Below are 19,111 nucleotides of genomic sequence, written 5' to 3'. Positions count from 1 at the left end.
GAAGCGAGCGAGAAAAATTGCAAATAATTAAAAATCATCTGAGTAAAATTGGTCCTGGAGCACAATTCAAGGCGCATAATAAAATATGATCTTTAAGATTGGGGCGTTTAAAAAAATCTCTTTTGGTGCCCCTTCAAAAAAGCTCCGCTGGGGGGGGCGTATGCACCCCGCCCCCCTGTCACAACGCCACTGTCCGTGACAATTGTCCCTCGGACAATTACCCCAGGATTGATCGTTACAGTTAGTCTTTTTGACTAATTTTCGTGTCTGATATATGTTTTTGTATATCAGGGTTTAGATGCAATTGGTTTGTTTTGGTCCTAATCCGGACTCTTGATTCAGCCTCACTTTCATGCCCCTTTTAAGGACTCAGATTTTCCACATGGGCCTTTTTCAGTTCTTCAGTTCTTCAGTTCTTCAGTGCAGACTGCTGTTTTTTGCTATTTTTATATTTATCTCCTGTTACTGTTTATCTGTCAAAATGCTTGCTAAAAGACTATTCTTTTCAATTCTTATGTTCCTGACTACTCCACCTGGTACTCCAATCAGTGAGGATAACTCTACTGGTACCAGAAAGAAAAAATGCCCCGGATGCCAAAGAAGTCATGACTTACATGATTTTGGTCATCCAAGCAAAAACTGCCAAGGTCCACCTCCACCGCCGTCTCCGTCTTCTTCTCCATCTACACGAAATCGTCGCTCATCTGCTGAAAACACAAGGAAAAGCCCCGATTCTCATTCCTTCTCAACAGAGCAGATGGATCATTACCGCCAACATCTTCGAGATCTTAAAAATCAAGAAACTGAGCTTCTGGAATCGATCATCTCGCTGGGCTGCAAAGCTACCTCGTGGGCTAGGGCATGGCACTTCCTCACCCAAGATTGATTCTTTACTCTCAGGTCTTGCGGGTAACAGTAAGGTTTCTGGTCCTCCCACAATGACACATCTCTCGTCTGGCTCTGAGATTTGTCGAATGTTTAATTCAAGAAAAGGTTGTCAGAAGTCACCCTGCAGGTACACTCATGCCTATAACCATAAGGTTGGCTCTCAGGCTTGTGGAAAATCACATCAGGGTTTTCTGCATCCTGTGAATGAGGGTGGCTCTCAATGACTCTTTTCTTCTGAACCTGGTCCTTCTCCGCTTGATTCTGCACTTTGGGACAAAGAGCTCCAAAATGATCCGGACCGTCAATTTTTGTTTGATGGTGTGGTCAATGGATTTCAATTGCTCCCAGCAGATGCTTCAATCAGCCCTACGGAGATGAATAACTATAATTGTGCTATTGGCCAGGGTTCTAAAGGGAAAGTTGAAGCTACTATCCTTGAAGAACTTGCAGACGGAAATTACATTGTTGCTACTGAAAAGCCTGTGATAGTCAGTGCACTTGGAGCAGTTCCAAAGCCTAATTCTGAGGATCTCCGTTTGATCCATGACTGTTCAATGCTCAAGACGCCTGCAGGTTGATAGGGAAGGATTTCTTCATCGCTAAGATGGATTTGAGACATGTGTATCGGTCTGTCCCAGTCCATTCTTCTAACCGGGATGCTCTCGGTTTGAAGTGGAAATTTAGTGGGGATAGCCATTGCACGTATCTAAAAGACACACGTCTCCCTTTTGGTGCACGCAGTGCCCCTGGTATTTTTCATCGTCCAACTCAGAGTGTCAGACGTATGATGCAGAGAAGAGGCTACCCTTTGATCATAGTGTATCTTGACGATTTCTTGGTCATTGGTAGGACTCAGCATGAATGTCAAGCTGCCTTTGATACTCTTTCCTCTCTTCTGGTTTCCCTAGGTTTTACCATCAGCCCCTTTAAGCTTGTCCCACCTTGCACAAGACTGGTATTTCTTGTAGTTGAGATTGACACCACCTCTTTGACTCTCTCGCTCCCAGTCAAGAAGCTAGGTGATCTGAAAGATGCACTACTGTCTTTTCAGTCCCGAGCTCGTGCATCAAAGAGGCAGCTACAACAGGTTGCTGGCCGTCTTAACTGGGCTTGCAAAGTTATTTATGGAGGGAGAACTTTTTTGCCTCGTACTTGACCTAATGGGCTCCTTACGGAAACAGTCATCCAAGTGTCGGTTGAGTGAGGAGTTTTTTAAGGACATTTCTTGGTGGTTGGATTTTCTTGAGATTTTTAATGGTCAGTGTTCCTTTCATGACACTAGACCTGTTACTAACATCCACACGGATGCCTGTACAACTGACATCGGAGCAGTTTTTGACAATGATTGGTTCTATTCTAACTTTTTGGTTGATGCTCCTGTCCTTGCAGGCTTGCACATCAACTACAAGGAAGCGCTTTGCATTGTTTTTGCCTTGGAACGCTGGGCACCTTACTTGTGTAATAAGGTTGTCCATATTTACTGTGACAACACGGCTGCAGTTGGGATGTTGAATAAGGGATCATCTCGCAACCCACTCATGATGACTTGCCTCAGACGTCTGTTCTGATGTTCTGTCACCTATAACTTTTTTCATGTGCCGGGAGTCCAAAATGTTGTTGCTGATCATATATCTCGTCTGCATGAGTATGCACATCTTGCAGCCTTTCTCCAGTATCTTTGTGACTGTTTTGGTCAATCTGCTTCCACTGATAATGTTGTCTAGCACATGTCTGTGAACTGTTTCTGTTTTCTTCTTGGCTTGCATGGCTCAGGCTCACGTCTTCACTCTGCTTTTTAGAGTTTGCGTCTTCGCTGCTGGCAGATGTGCAGTTCTATCGTGAAGCCACCTATGCTATCAATACCAGCAAGGCCTACCGTACTCACCGCAAGGTTTATCTTCAGTTTTGCAATATGCTTGATCTACTGCCAGCTCCTGCTAAGTATGTGCACCTCTGCATGTATGCTGCGTATCTAGCCCGTTTCCTGTTACCTCAGTCTGTTTGTATATATTTGAACATTGTTGGCCTCTTGCATCGTGAGATGGGGTTCCCCAACCCTCTTCTTGATAATTTTTTCCTGTCCTCTGTGTTGAAGGGTATCAAGTGCTCCAAGGGTGTCCCTCCCGTCCCCAAGCTTCCCGTCACGGTTGAGATTCTTTCTTTCATTCACTCCCAGCTCAACCTGCGGGATAGTAGGCAAGCTTCTTTTTGGGCTCTATGTTTGGTTTCCTTTTTTGGGCTTTTTCGAAAAAGTCACCTTTTACCCGTTTCCCAGAAGGATTTTTCCCCAGACACTTTTCTCACCCGGGATGATTTTACTTTTTTGGGTTCTGAGATCCACACCAGGATGAGATGGAGCAAGACTTTCCAGTTTGGTCAACGCACTGTTACTATACCACTGGTGCATGGGCCGCGGCACCGGGGGGCCACCCGGGCCTTGGCCCGACCATTTTTTTCAAAGTAAAAAGAAAATTTACCAATCAAACCAAATTTTGTCTAATAACGTTAAAACAAACCTGTTTTAGGTGATCTAGAAGGGGTAAAATTCAAAAAATTTCGCGCGTCGGCGCCAACCATGGTGACGCCTCCTTCGTCAGTATATCATGGCCCTATCACTTTCAAAGCGGAGCCGCGGCCCCTGTGGTGGCGATTCCTTCGTCTCACCACTGTCCCGTTTCTGCAGTTTCACGTGCCTTCTCCCTTACCTCTGGGGCCGTCCCATGTGATCAAGCTTTTTGTTGGAGAGATTCCTACCTTGGGGCTAACCGAGTTTTTGTTTACCGGGATTTCATGTACATTCTTCAAGCGCACCTCTCACGTTCTAGGCTCTCACACCGTCAATATGGGTCACACTCATTCAGACGTGGTGGGGCTACTCCATTGCAGTTATGGGTGACTGGAAGTCTGATGCAATGTATTTTTATCTACATGTGCCTTTGTCGCAGCGTTTGCATGCCCAGCATTCTATTTTTTCATATATTTCTTCTTTACCAAACAACTAATACACACATTGGATTTGGACATTTGTTTTATTTTCCTAGTTTATATTCCTGTACATATTTTGTCTGTGCCGTTTTCACAATGTTTATTCCGTCAAGAACTGAAAATACCATGTAGACATATCTGTGTGCTTTCTGCCTATCCTTGCCTAGTAGCCTTTTGTGTTTATAAGTGTCTGATATATGTATTTTTGTATATCAGGGTTTAGATGCAATTGGTTTGTTTTGGTCCTAATCCGGACTCTTGATTTAGCCTCACTTTCATGCCCCTTTTAAGGCCTCAGATTTTCCACATGGGCCTTTTTCAGTTTTTCAGTTCTTCAGTTCTTCAGTGCAGACTGCTGTTTTTTGCTCCGCCTCCCTCCCCAGCATCTTGGTGGAAGCTTTCCTAGGTCCAATTTTACCTAATGCTTAGGTCACCGAATATTTTGATATTTTTCTTAGATTTTCTTTATGTGAACCGTTTCCTTTACGGGCTATACTATGTATTTGCCATTTGCTGGCCCATTGATTTTATATACCTATATGTTTGTATTGTGTCATTATTTACTATACTGTGCTCCTGTAATCTTTTGTTTTATTTTCCTAGTTTATAATCCTGTACATATTTTGTCTGTGCCGTTTTCACAGTGTTTATTCCGTCAAGAACTGAAAATACCATGCACACTGGGCCCAGATGGCAAAAGTTAGGAAATAGGGAGGGGGAGAGCAACAAAAAACTATTTCTTACAATTTTTGTATTATAAAGGCTTTCATAGAGCTCTAGGGTCACATTACATGAGATAGAAAATAGTAGACTTCAACTTTTGACTTTCATGAAAATTGAGATTTTTAGCTTGGAAAATGCAGGCAAAATTTGAACTTTTGAACCGCTAAGTGTCACATCAAAACTCCAGCATTTTTAGAAAGGTTAGTATCTGTAGTTTTCAAAACATATATGGTTTGATATGTGACACTTAGCGGTTTTCGAGATATTTGGACATTTGTGGTTACCTTAAGCATTTTCGTGATGAGAATTTCGATTGAAAATTTGAGTTTTTTCTCGCTCTTGGACATTTATACATACTTTTAAGCAATTTCTCTTTAGAATATAATGTCTCTAAGGTAATCACACAAAATGAACTGATTTAGAAGCTGAATTTAGTTCAGAATCTTCAAAAAAATGCATTTTTCACTTTTTTTGATTTCTCATCAAAATACACTTATCTAATTCCCAAATGAGACTTTAAGTTTCCTCCGAGATTCAAACTCATCTAGTTAATTACTAATTATACCTCGTTATGACGTTTTAAATTTCGAGAAATAGTCCCGCTGCTGAGATCGAAAAAAGTGGCTAGAAAACAATTTTCGTGACACACATCTTAGAACTAACTTTTTTTGGTGGAAACTCACGAATTAGTATATGTAGATTCCAAAATCAAAAAGTTTCCACGATATTATCGTGCAAGTAACGAGTAATTGGCAATTTTTTGCGTTTCCAGGCAAAATTGCAAGGCCTGGAAATTGATTTTGAAATGATTTTTGGGGGGTCTTCAAATTAAAAAAAAACCTGTATCACATGATAGAGCTCTTCAAACTGAGCAAAAAAGTGTATTACACCAAAGTCTCAACTTCTCTAGATCAAAATTTATTGGCATATTTGTGGTCAAAAAGGTGTTGAAATTTGCATAAATTAATGCAGATTATGGGGAAATAGGTATTTTTGTAATTTGAAGACCCCCCAAAAATCATGAATTTCCAGGCCTTGCAATTTTGCCTGGAAACGCAAAAAATCGCCAATTACTCGTTACTTGCACGATATTATCGCGGAAACTTTTTGATTTTGGAATCTATATATATTAATAATTCGCGAGTTTCCACCAAAAAAAGTTAGTTCTAAGATGTGTGTCACGAAATGAAACATTTATCGACCTCATCAGCGGGACTAAAAGATGCAAAAACATGCTATGTATAAGAAATTGAATATTGACACCAGATATTTTTTAACTTCAACCTCAAAAAAGCCACCGTGCCACCACGTGCCACCAAAAGATTTTCATACCACAGTGGAGCTATGAGACTCACGTCTAATATATATCAATCTCAGCTCTTCTCGGAGATGTATTGGAAAGATATTCCCAATTCAAAATTTCGTGTCATTATAAGCATTTTGTTTGATTTTACTCGTCTGATGATGTTTTTCTCACACCAGATTTCATAAATGTATTCGTTTGCTATTCTAGCATTTATTTTCAAACTTTTAGCCAGCAAAAGTACGATCAGAAAAAGTTAGAGAACTTTTTAGAAATAAGAGTATTAATTATTTTTCAAAATCACTTCGAGCCGCCATGACAGTTGTCCTTTGCGGACAAAGCCTGTACATCGATTGTTTTCTGAAACAATAGAAAGACAATACTCCACTCTCCACCGTTTCATTCGATGTTTATCCAGAGTCTCTATAATAAATCCATGGTCTACCCTTACCTAGTAGCCTTTTGTGTTTAATTGTTATTTTTTAAAACTACATTTAAGAATGCATAATGAAAGTGAATGAAAGGATGCTGTTAATAGTATAATTTTTCCAAAAGCCACTCTTGATTCGAACCTTTACAGGAGAAAATAGTCTGAATCATACAACCATGAAATTAACATTGTCTGGGGGTAATTGTCCTGAAGGCAATTTTTTTGAGGCAATCGTCTGAAGGGTAATCACCCGGGGGGCAATTGTCACGCGGGAAGCAATTATCCTGTCACCAATTTTAAATATCAAGAGTGAAATTTGACCACCCGCCAAATCAAGGAAAAAATCTAGGTAAATCTGAGCTATGGAAGTCGCCACAATACAGCTATCAACACTTGAGCAGCAGGAGGATACTGGTGGTAGTTAAATAACAAAGAAAACCCTTCTCGACGACGGTATCGAAAACACAAGTGTAGGAGAGCTCTTGTGTAAAATGTTAGATACTCTTGCATTGAAGCGAGCAAGCAAATAAATATCTTTGAAAATATTTGCAAATCATCATTTTCAAAGTGTTAAAATTGGTTAAAGTTACGTGTAATATTTACATCGGGTTCAAAATTGTACTTGCAAGTATATATCGTCGTCCACATGACTAAAAGGTTCAATTTCAAAACTAAAAGTAGCTTTAAAGGGACATTGCGGGAGTTGTGATGTAAACATTGTCGCGCTTTCAAGTTAAAACAAAACATAAAAAATCAAAACAAAAGTCACGTGGGAAAACAGAAAAACCATAACAAACATGGTAGACTTTCCTTTGGGCGAAAAGGCGCGGGAAGCCTTTTGCATATTAATCGTTCCAATCTTTTTGTAATACTAGCTAACGAAGTGATATTTTCATTCACAGAGAAACATTTCCAACAAAATAAAAAATCTTTCATTCATTTCTTGTCATTTTGTTTTTGTTTTACTTTTTTATTTCTCTGGAGGGGGGTACTGGTGTGTTTCTCTATCGCTCTTGTAAAGGGTAATGCCCCTTCGAAAATGGGATCCTTGACTATTAAAATGCACTTCCTGAACTCCCAAAAAATGTCCCCAAAAAGTTTCCCTATATCGTCAAACGTCCGTTGGGTCGCTTTACGTTTTAGATGCCCCCCCCCCCGGGGTTTATTGCAAATTTTCGAACGTCGAGGTAATCGATTTCATTGCTCTCTCCTCCGCAGCTAAAAATTGAGATTGTAAAAAAGAACTCTATTATGAAAATGAAAAAAGACACAACGGTAAGTGCGCTACGATTACGTAATACTTTGAAATCTAATGATATTTTTGACCATTTTTTGGCAAACACGTCTTTGTTATCATGAGAGAAAGCAGACAAAAGAAGAAGAAAAGAAAAATAGATGATTTATTTTGTAATTGTAAAAATACCTGTGTAGAAAAGATTCCAATCTCAGAAAAGGATCTCCCTGCAAAACAAGGGGTGTCAAATGCTCAGAAAAGTGTTCTTGTGGGAAAAGAAAAAGAAGAGCCTATCCTGTATGAGATTATAAAGCTAAGTTATAGTCAATAATGTATATAGTTACAATTTCCAATTTAAAAAGCATCATAATCAACATTTCAAAGAATAAAAAGTTCTCAGTAGTGGAAGCGGTGGAAGCTAAGGGAAGATCAAACACCTATTTTATATTTCTATGAAATCCAAATAATATGCATTGCATTACAAAAACCTTTATGATTGCTAACGAAATACTTAAAATCATGTACCAAAACTTCACAGACATCAACTTTGATAAGTCTCCTTTCAACTCCATACATTCCCAAAGAAATTGGTAAAATAAAAGACAACTACTAGACCATTCAATTAAAGTGAAAGAAACCAGAGAGAAATACACATGTTCTTGCCGACATCTTGAAAAATAAAAGTAATCCGCAGGTTGTATCTCAGTAGCTGGAAAATTAATAATATAATCTGCAGACCTAGGCTTTAGTATAAAGCGCGCTGGTCTGTAAAATACACAAAGCACAATCTACCGATTCTTAAAAACGAAAGGCTTCTATTGTTAAAACTCCCGCAATGTCCTATTTAACAGATGGGGAGGGGTAAATCACTTAAAAAATTGTGTTGGAGATATTGATTTACTTTTAATTTATTTTTGATTTGTGATTTATTTTTTGTTTATTTTTGATTTAGTTTGGATTTATGATTTATTTTTTAATTATTTTAGGATTTATTTAAAATCAATTTCAGTTCAACCCTATTAGTCCCAGGGGGTAGAATCTACCACGCTGGTGGTCTTTTGTGTAAATCTCGGAGAAAAATTTTGAAACGACTTGAAATTTTCTGACTTTTAATAAAATCTTATTAAGAGTATTTGTGCAAATCTTTAGGGTTCATAGGTCTTCTAGGTCAGGTTCTATGACTTAATTGTGAAACATGATATAAAACCAAGCTAAAATCGCTTAAAACTCAAAAATTTAAAATTGCAATAACTTCTGAAGTATTGATCCAATCATATTCAAATTTTGACAGGTGATAGGTATTAACAATGGAATCTAAAAAAAATTCAAAAATTTCTTTAAAAATGATGACGCCATCATTTATGACGTCATTGAATCAAATTCTGAAAATTTTACTCATCTTCAGCATGGATTTTGACAAAAAATCTTAATGGGAAATACAAAAACAGCAATTATATTTTGTGATGACGTCATCACTTTTTGGATGACGTCATCAAAACTTTTTTTCTTCCTGGAAGTTTGTGTCATGGTGGTGAACATCTGTACCAATTTTCATGGCCATAGCTCTCCTAGATCGAAGGTGGTAGGTTCTACACCCCCCTGGGGCTACAAAAATCAAAAAAGGTTGGGGTTAATAGGGTTAAGGAAGGTAAGTAGAGTATAAACTTTTTTGCAAGTGTAAACAAGCCTAATATACAACTTGAACATCATTATAACGCAGGTCACATTTAGAGTGCTAGCTATGACTAGTTTTTTAGTGGTTAACCCCTCGACAGATGGAAGAAAAAAGCAAGAAATCGTCAAGCAGAAGAAGTCAAAGCCGACGAGATGGAAGCAAATCGCAATTCGGATAGATGTTCTATTGTTCATAGGTCAAAAACTCTACTGGGATGTTTTGGAGTGTATTTTTTACATTGAATCTCAAATGGATTCTTAATGAAATGATAACCTTTGAGAATGAACGTCGAGTGAGACCCGGTTTGAAGGGACATCATTTTGGGAATGTTTCCCTTATTTCTTATGGCTGGGGATTTTGTTTTCAAGTCAGAAAATCCAGTGGGGATAGGAAAAATAGCATAATGTTTTGCAGTGAGGATTGGTTTATTTGATTATTTTCATTGGGGACGAAAATTGGGTGATAATTTTCCACCGGGGACGATATTCTGCCAATTTTTTCATTGGGACCCAGTGGGTCTATGAGAAGGGGGTGAAATAAACATGCTTTAGCAAAGTAAATAGCGCGAAAATAAAATGTTGAAACACCTGAAATGTTTTATGGAATCATCTAACTTTGATTTTGCTTCTCATTAGCTGAATTGCAGCATGATTGCAGTTTTAAATTAAAGCAATTAAAGAAACAACTAAAGGCACTAATGAGCTTCGACATTTTTGAATGGTATTTGAGCCTAAAAATAAGTTTCTCTTTGTTTTGTTTTTTTTGCTAAAGAGCCTTCTTCACGAATGCAATGAAAAATGTCTCTGTTTTTCAAAGTGAAAAATCACCACAAGTCCAACCTTTCAAATACACATCTTGAAAATTAGTAAATTTGGGGCCCGTCAGATATCTTCAGACCCAAAAATATAAAAAGTTTCATTGTTTTTCTTTGGCTAGGAGCCACCAATATCAATTAGTTCATTTTCAAAGGGAAAATAAACTTCATATGTTCTGATTTTTGTGGTCATCAAATCTAACGAGCTTCTCATTTAATTATATAACAATGCAAAGGGAGGGCAGTTGCATTACATAATGGTGTATTAAAGCTAGTTAAATAGCTAATTACAAAATGTGAAAAAATATTTTTACCACATCTTAATTAACAGTTTATCTGAATTCTTGATTAGCTTCATTTTTAGCTCAATTGTTTCAACGTAATATTGTAGGGATTATTCTCCTAGCTTGTAAGGCAGTCTATCTGGAAACTTTGGTGATGGGAAATTTCAACTGGAAATTATTCCCCCTTCCTATTGAATTTGACCGACATTGAGATTCAGCGTATAAAGACAAATACCTTATATGTTTCGAGAAATTCTTAATAAAATCTCTTTGAAATTAGGATAATTTTCTTTGGCTATAACTGAGCACCAAGAGCTAAGTCTTCTTTTAAATGGTTTATTTACAACCTGTCTTTAATTTTCTTTTAATTTTCAATATTTCAGTCTTGCTGAAGGGTTCATTATTTTATTCTTAAAATTTTATTTACATAATCGAATTTAAAAAAAAAGTTAAATCCTTGTGAATTAATTGTTCCCAGCTTAAAAAGTCCAATGAGGATGGTTTGAGAATACAGCTTTTAAAAATTGAATTTCGAATGGGATTGGAATCTAAACGAGCATGAAAAATACTTTCCAACGGTATGTAACATGACATACTTTGGAGAAAAACAATTCATTTTAGCCTGGGAACCTGTTCTGGTCTGTAAAATACACAAACAGGTGCCAACTTTTTGGGTCTGTGATTTAAATCCATCTTTTACTCCTGAACTACAATTGTGTAAAGTTTCGTGCTTGTACGCCTTTGTGCACAATGTTAATGACTTTTGGCGCATTTAGACTGCACTACGTAGCTGATTATTTTATAAATGATGGTACCAGCGAAGATTCATCCAGCGGGGGGGAGACAATAAAAAAACTTTTGCTGGGATAGTCGGTTAAGTTTTGCTTCACATTAGGTGGCAAAGGAAAAGAGGCTATATATATCAGCAGCATGAGCATTTGTCTCCTAACTATACCATGACATAATGATTTCCTTACGGATATTTTAAGTATCTCTTGTTTAGCTAATTAAGGATATTGAAAAATGTAAACATCAATTTTTACTTGACAATTTTCAAAATAACATTATCACCGGAAGCTTATATAATACTAAATCAAGCTATAGTCCATTAAGTTGGGTGGGTTTGCAGTATAAAAACGTGGAGTTTGGCATTTCAAATTCATCTTGCATTCTGAAGACAACAAAATAACTTCAAGAAGAAGAAGAAAACAACAAAAATGAAGGCTTTCATTCTCATCACCCTCTTGGCTGGTAAGCATTTTATTTTTCCATATCATCTAAACTAAGACATAAGGTGGGAAAGTCAAATTTTTAATACGATCTTTGGAAAAATTTTGGCCATCTACCGGTACATCTAACTTCAATGCTTATTCAGTGCTTTTGTTTAAAAACTAACAAAATCTGTTCTTTATTTTCTCAGCTGCCTACTCTCTCGAAGTTGGAACCCAAACTGGTACCACACCACCAGCTGTCCCATGCCCAGACTCCTTGTGCAAAGGAAAAGCTGACGGAAACTTCGAATATCACTACTATGGCCGATACAGAGCCAACTACTTCCTCCAATGCTCAAACGGATTAGCTTCATGCCAACCATGCTTCCCATTGTCTTTGGAATTCAGCGAACCATGTAACCAATGTTTGTACAACCGAAAAGACGAATGTGTCAGCACACAACCATGGGAACCAGCAACCACCTTCGCTTGCCCAGACAAATGCCCAGCCCGTGGACCACACTTCAGTGGAAACATCAAAGACGATCACCAACCACGACAATACGTTGCTTGCTTCCACGGACAAACTGTCGGATGTATCGCTTGCCCATCAGGACTTTTGTTCAACGAGGAATGGAACGCCTGTTTGTACGAAGGAAAATACAAGACTGAACCAGAATCACCACCAAAACACTAAACGGTGTGTTAATCAAAATCGATTCAAATCACAAGAAAGATCTAAATGGCGATCTAAATTCACAATGAACTAAAAATGAAAACACTTTATTCAGAGCATTTTAAACTCTCAAGTTTTCAAAATTTTACGCATCCTTCTCTCGAAGGATTGTTTTTATTCTGTCACATTGTATATTTGAGTATTTAAATACAATAAAAACTCTCTCTCTTGAATCAAATGGTCTTCTTAATAATATTTTCGTGCTTACCCTTAAAGATATGTACTAGTAGAGACAGGTTTTTCCTCGAAAGGGGTTACTAGTGTTGGAGAATGTCGGGTATGTGTGAACATGAAAGCTTCCGAAAACTTAAAAACTTTGCGAAAATATCACCCTTATTAGAGATACAATTTTTGAAACATTGCCTAACCAAACAGAGAGATATTCATACATGGATTTCGTGCCCTTAAAGAGATCCAAAAAGGGGGAAAACCTGATCTTTAAAGAGCTATTTTGACTTATGTTGTTCTTGTATCCCTTAGAAAGACTAACCGACCGCACAAAGCACCTATTTTTCCCTAATATCTAGATTAAATTCACTCAACAGCCAGTGGCGTGGTGGGAAAATTTCTCTGGGGTTGCCAAGGCAAATATGGCGCCCTTTTTAAAGATTTTTTGTTTTTGGCGCCTCTCTCTATACGCTCATTATGAACACAAAAAAGGGAGTCTGCGAGCGAAGCGAGCCAGAAAATTTTGAATTTTTGAGGTGATGAGGGGCGCCATTTTTGTTTTTTCATTTGTCAATCTTTTGATATGGGCGCCTGAAAAATCCTTCTTGGCGTCCCTTATTTTTGGGCGCCCCTTCTCAAAAGGGCTCCGCTGGGGGGGCCTGGCCCCCCTGGCCCCCCCCCTGCCACCACGCCACTGTCAACAGCATACTGTAACGAATTTAAAAATAGACGTTGATTTGTTGTTTGACTTGAATTCAATCCCATCACCCTTGGCGTTAATTACTCTTGCACGCTAACTACACTCAATTACAAAGAAAAAGTTATTACTTTTGAATAAAGACGAAAAGGAATTTGGGATTGAATTTCGATCAAACGAGAGAAGTAATAATCACGCCGTTTGGATAACAAAGCGTTATTAAAGAGAGAAAGAGAGAGAATGCACTGTTGAAGGAAAATGTTTCCAGGGGAAAATAATCTCTAATTTGGACATGAGATCTATGAATAAGCTCTTTTTTTCACATCATAGCCTGGGGCCACTTTATAGTGGGGGGGTTCAGGGGTCTTAAATACCGTCATACCGACAAAAGTTTAGATCAAATACCGTAATACCGTCGGTGAAGGAAGCCTAATACCGATACCGATATTATGTTTGTGGTTTTTCGAAAATAATGAATTTTCAGTTATCAAATCTATTGTGTAGTAACAAAATTAGAAACTGTACAAACAAGTCTTGTACTTTATGAGGCCTCCCAGTCAACCCTCGAACCCTCAATTCAGGTATTCACGCACAAATTTTTGCTAATTCACGTATTCACGCGCGAAAAAAACCATTTTCACGATACGCATCAATTTTGGTTTTACATCTTTGGTTAAACGATTGTGACCTTATTGGGCTAAATTTAACCTTTTTATGGTCTCTTTTAAACAGATTGACCTATTCTTATACCAAACATTTTCGCCAATATATTAAGTTTTTTCCTAGTTTTGTGACCTTATTCTCGATATCGTCGACTTTTTAAGGCCTCTTTTACAGCTATTTGAGCTTTCATAAAGCAATATTTTAGGTCTGCCACGCCAAAGTTACTTGCTTGTTACGGGAGAAAAATGCAAGATTGAGCCCCAATAATTTCTTCCTCGCAGACCCGTAAGGTGTCTTTTATATAGAGAATTAATTTAATATCGAGGTTTGGGACAATCATGGTCTGAGAAGCCGTAGACTTCAACACAGGCTTCATAGAGGTGGTGTTGTGATGCAATTAGAGGACGCGAATACTAAAGTTTAACCCCCCCTACTATCGGAGGAAATAAAATAAATGGAAAATAAGAACGCGAGCGAAGCGAGCGCGAAAACTTGTTGACAATTCTCGCTCTCCTTTGTTTATTGAAAAACGGCCTTAATACGCTATTGTTTGCCAAGTATGCCTTGTTTGGTCACACAATTTTTGATTTTATTTAACACTGACCATTTGTTGGCAAAAATATGGTACGGCGAGCGACGTACCTGCCGTGCATCACGATGTGAATTAATTTTAAATCGTTCGATGCTGCACAAGATGTTTTTAGAACTACCTACTTTTACTAATATTGAAGGGGTAAATACCGCCTTTACTGTCTCTAAGTTGCAGTATCAGTGCATTGTATTGTAGTAGCAATATAAGTTATATCATTTAGACCATATCATTTAGTGCTGACGGAGAAAATTTTATCTAGACTCATTCGTTGGATGCAGTATTTGCATCACAAAAGTTGTAATTAGAAAAATAACGAAAATATTTGTTTAGATATCGTAAAGTTTTGCTTATTTTGAATAACCTCACAATGACAATAAGTCAATAGGACATCCAAGATTATGCGAGCAAAGCGAGAATTTTTACTGGTTAAAATAGCGGAATAGACTTATTTTTTTTGAAAATTTTTCTGCATGAAACTCATGAACAAACTAAAAGGTAGATAGTTTTATACCGAAATACCGCGTTTTATATTGATAAAAATATCGAAATACCGACAAAAAACAGACAATTTACAGATACCGGTAGGTAGAAAATGAAATACCGTAATCCCGTCGTTTTTTTCTCGTGATACCGACTTACCGGGGGTAAAAAGGCCCAATACCGTCATACCGTAAAAGTGAACCCCCCCCCCCCTTTATAGCTTTTTGGTGGACTGGATGACACTGATAAGTGGCCCGGTGTAATTTTTGGTAGGGTTCATTTTTTGGCATATAACTATATCCAGTCTCTGTTTGCAGAAAAGAAACAAACAAAAACCATTATCAAACAACCATTTTTTAGAAGCCTGGAAGTATTTTTATGTTTTTATTATAGTTTCGTAAAACTAGATTATATTCTAGAACAAATTCCATTGTTTAGGTGTTTTTAAAAAATTTTCAAATAGTTTCAAAAATGGCGATTTCCTCTAGTCCACTTAACTGGACTCAGAGCAATCAGGAATCATCAAGAAGCAAAGTTCAATCAGAAGGAAACTCTAGTCTTTGTCTCAAATGGATAATGGTAAAGGAAAACCTTGGATTTTTTATTTGTGGGTTGATATAATCATCTTTATAACATAGCGTGTCAACTACTTATCCCGATAACGGTGCAAGTCTCTTATATAACCTGAGAACCACAAAATTTAGGATCTCCCATACTTTTTCTTTTGTCACGAGAAGATATTTTCATCAATGGGCACACAAGACAAAACGATGGCGTCATTTTCATAGTGTGTCACTGGCTTCACGACTTTGTGATGCGTGTTTTGCGTTACCGCCTCTGAAAACTAAAGCGTCAGTGACTTTTGACTTTGTAATATGTGTTTTTTTGTCTCTTTCAAAGCTAAACTTGATTCTGGTTTTAAAACATCAAAACTCAAAAAACGAATTAGCTCTATCAGATCAAAGACGATGTTGAGCTTCATTTCAAAACACCGTGTTGGGAAAAGATCTTTTTCAAAAAAAGAAAAGGAGATATTTCAAAAATATGTCAATTCTAAAGCGATCCATGATCTAGGCTTCTGCTCATCCTCTAGTGAAAAGAATTTCTTATAGGAAATATATCTATATAGAGGTCTGCGATTCAGACTATCCATGATCAAGCTCTTGTTTGTATATTTTGTATTGTAGCCTCTAGGCTTGATAACTGACATCGCTTAAACTGGAACAGGAAACTTTATTTTGATACTGAGTGAGACAGGGATGTTTGATCAATTTTTTATGAAGAATGCGTTAAAAGGGTTCATGTATTTTAAGGGTGTGACGGGATTGGCCGTTTTCAGTACCGTATTGCTGATTTGACGAAAAAAAGAGACGGGAAAATCGGTATTTTAAGATCAGACGGTGACGGTGATTAGCCTCGTTCTCAGTCGGTATTCCGTTATTTCAAGCTCTAAAACCAGTGTTACAATGTTATTATTTTTTTCCAGGATTCCGCATTTCAACCAAAATTTTGACTGGAAAACGGTATAACTTTTACAAACCAAACTCCCCTCCCCTTCAAAGAAATTCTTTTTATAAGAATCTTTTCATAACAGCATGAGGCTCAATTTTATCAAAAGCTAAAAGAAAAGAAGAATAACAATCCCATTCTTAGCTTTCAAAAGTAACGGCTAAGATTTTAAGTCAAACAGATCATAGGGATGCCAGCAGCCTAGATAAGTTCTCTAAAATAACTTAGATAGCGAAAAGACCTTATGAGAGCTTCCCAGCCACACTCTTGATTTTTGAAACAAATTTTGACCAAAGTACCCTTATAGACCTGAAACAAACTAATTTAATAAAACAATAGATGGACTAAATTTAAACCAATCCAATGTTATATTTGTACACATTATTTACAGGCTAATATTTTATAAGTGATAAGTGAAACACTATGACAAATATGACTTAAATACAAGATAAATATACATAATAATTTTAGAAAAATACCGTTCAAAGAGCTTACAAGGAGTCACTTATGCACCAATTTTGATTTCACTGGTGGCAGTGATACAGTAAAAGAATCATGAGCACTATCAGAATAAAAAAAATCGAACTAAAGGAATGGGTTCAAGTTTTGTGAATATCTATTAAAAATTCTGTTTCACTTGAGCAAAGCCGCCATTAATTGTAAATTATTTCAAGTTCTCCAAAAAAATGCTATTGACTACTTTTACCTCAGACAGCCAAAGCCTTTAAGAACAATGTTTGACGTAGCCTAACTCTTTTCGAAAATCATTGGTTCCTTTTCTGTATAGATTGCATTTGGAAATACTAAATAAACTAAGAAAATACTCCGATGGTTTTGGTATTTGAGACCTTTACGTGATACAATTGTTTCGGGAGAGCTACAGGGGTAATAAAAAACGAACTAAAGGACATTGGGTTTGAGTTTGAGTTCATAAAAATTGTTGCCAAACGAGTCTTCTTGATTCTCAAGTGGGTGGAATTAAGCTTCTCAAAGTAGCATGTAGCAATAAGTCTGTAAGTATAAGTGTTCTTTCTCAGACCAACGTTTCCGGATCATTGTCTTTAACCGGGTAGTCTTCAGTTACGGAAATGACCCGTTCCCCTTTAACAGCTCCATGCGAAAGACCCCACGAAATATCAGTGAAGTAATACACACAGTATAGGAAATTATATACTGTGATGAAAGGAGAAACGAATTTACTGACAATGCTACCGGTGAACAAGAACAAGCCATACTTTTTCAACTTGATAGCGAAGAAAAGGAAATAAAAATACGGGATACCGAAAACAAGAACCATGAGGATAATTTGAACCAATTGGAGATCAGTGATATGACTCATCAAAAGGGCGGTACTGACTAGCCTTGTGACGCATGTGTGAATACGGAATAAGTCAATAGCAGCTAAAACTCGGACAAACCAAGGGATATTTGTACCAGTAAGGATAAAGAAATATCCGGTGATGGCGTTAGATGTCCACCGCTTACGTTGTGAACGGAAATGTTTGAAGGTTTGCGGCGGGACGGTAAAACAACGTGCTTCACCGTCAGTGACCAGGCGGACGTCTTTGGAATGCTGAAGGACGCAATTAGTGTAACGTCGGTCGGTTCCCTGTAGCCGGTTCTTGACTTGAAAGATGTGTGTACGGCTTGGTAGTTTCTGATAGCGCGTCGATGCTTCAATGATACAATCATGCGTGATATTGACCATATTGGTACAGCCCGGCATACAGGTTGGTTTTCCCCACATTGATTCTGTCAAACGTCTGATAAGCTGTCCGTAATAATACTGGAAACCTTGGAAAAGTGACCAGAAACGGTATTTCTCTGGAACCATAACGATCCCAGTTACGCCGGATATTTTTGGGTTTGTTTGCATGATTTTGCTATGACGACGTAATGTATTTGGTGAAATAACCGAATCAGCATCAGTATGGAAAATGAAATGGAACTCCGTGATGTTATAAAATTTGAGCAGAACTTGGCGAATTTCCGTGAAAGTTGAATCAACAAAGATGTTATCAACGAGGATCAAGGAATCTTTTTTACCAGCATTTTCATGTTTGAGCATTAAAATTAAATCATATCCGTTGTACGTACAGAAGAAAATACTGACTTGATTGAGTTTTTGTTTATAAGTCTTATATTTAAAAGATTCGATTAATATCATACTTGAAAAGATCTCACCAAAACGTAGATAGCCGTCACAAACCATTACAATTCTCCTGTGTACAAGTTTTGTTTCCTCTTGCGCGATTAGCGAATCCAGCGTAGCTGTCACTTCTTTAGCTTCTTCTTTGTAGGTAGGGATGACACACAAAACATTACGTAATGCTTCGTCATCATCCTCATCCGCTTGCATCCGTACGCATGGCTTGAAAAGGATGCGGATCAAAACAAAGAAAGTGTCTCTGAAATGAGTAACGCCCACCACCAGCATATTGATAACGCCCACCGGTGAAGTAACACCCAAGGTGATTAAACATCCATTTAATAGAACAATGAAAAGTAGATACAAGAAATGCTGCAAATTCATATTTTGGTCAAAAAATATCCAAATTGTTTTTAAGTGTAAATTAGTTTGATGCTAATTTCTTAGCGTGTAAAATCTTTCTTTTCTTTCTCCACCAAGCACAAGAGGTGATTGATAATCAACAACGGAACTCTCACAGAGAGATTTAAAATCAAAAGTTAAGAGTCAAAATTTTCGTTGATTTATCTT

At 37.5% G+C, this 19,111-nt stretch overlaps 2 protein-coding genes across 2 annotated transcripts; one reads left to right on the top strand and one right to left on the bottom strand.

The window, feature by feature from the left end:
• Positions 1-11,481: 11,481 nt before the first annotated feature.
• On the top strand, positions 11,482-12,454 carry LOC136809560 (uncharacterized). The gene is made up of 2 exons (XM_067066098.1): positions 11,482-11,587; positions 11,757-12,454. Exons 1-2 carry the CDS (start codon positions 11,554-11,556, stop codon positions 12,242-12,244), a joined length of 522 nt encoding a protein of 173 aa, XP_066922199.1. The 5' UTR covers positions 11,482-11,553; the 3' UTR covers positions 12,245-12,454.
• Positions 12,455-17,425: 4,971 nt separating this feature from the next.
• On the bottom strand, positions 17,426-18,829 carry LOC136809531 (uncharacterized). Its single transcript, XM_067066070.1, has one exon. The coding sequence runs from the start codon at positions 18,827-18,829 to the stop codon at positions 17,426-17,428; it is 1,404 nt and encodes a 467-aa protein (XP_066922171.1).
• Positions 18,830-19,111: the final 282 nt, after the last annotated feature.

This window comes from Clytia hemisphaerica, unplaced genomic scaffold (assembly GCF_902728285.1).
Source record: "Clytia hemisphaerica strain Z4C2 unplaced genomic scaffold, Clytia hemisphaerica genome assembly, whole genome shotgun sequence".
In the NCBI taxonomy this organism is placed as follows: Eukaryota; Metazoa; Cnidaria; class Hydrozoa; order Leptothecata; family Clytiidae; genus Clytia; species Clytia hemisphaerica.
This window is presented reverse-complemented; position numbering and strand designations above follow the sequence as displayed.

Coding starts and splice junctions, on each gene's coding strand:
- LOC136809531 (XM_067066070.1), bottom strand. CDS start 18,829: ATGCTGGTGGTGGGCGTTACTCATTTCAGAGACACTTTCTTTGTTTTG.
- LOC136809560 (XM_067066098.1), top strand. CDS start 11,554: ATGAAGGCTTTCATTCTCATCACCCTCTTGGCTG. Junction 11,588..11,756: donor TCTCATCACCCTCTTGGCTG/GTAAGCATTTTA, acceptor TTATTTTCTCAG/CTGCCTACTCTCTCGAAGTT.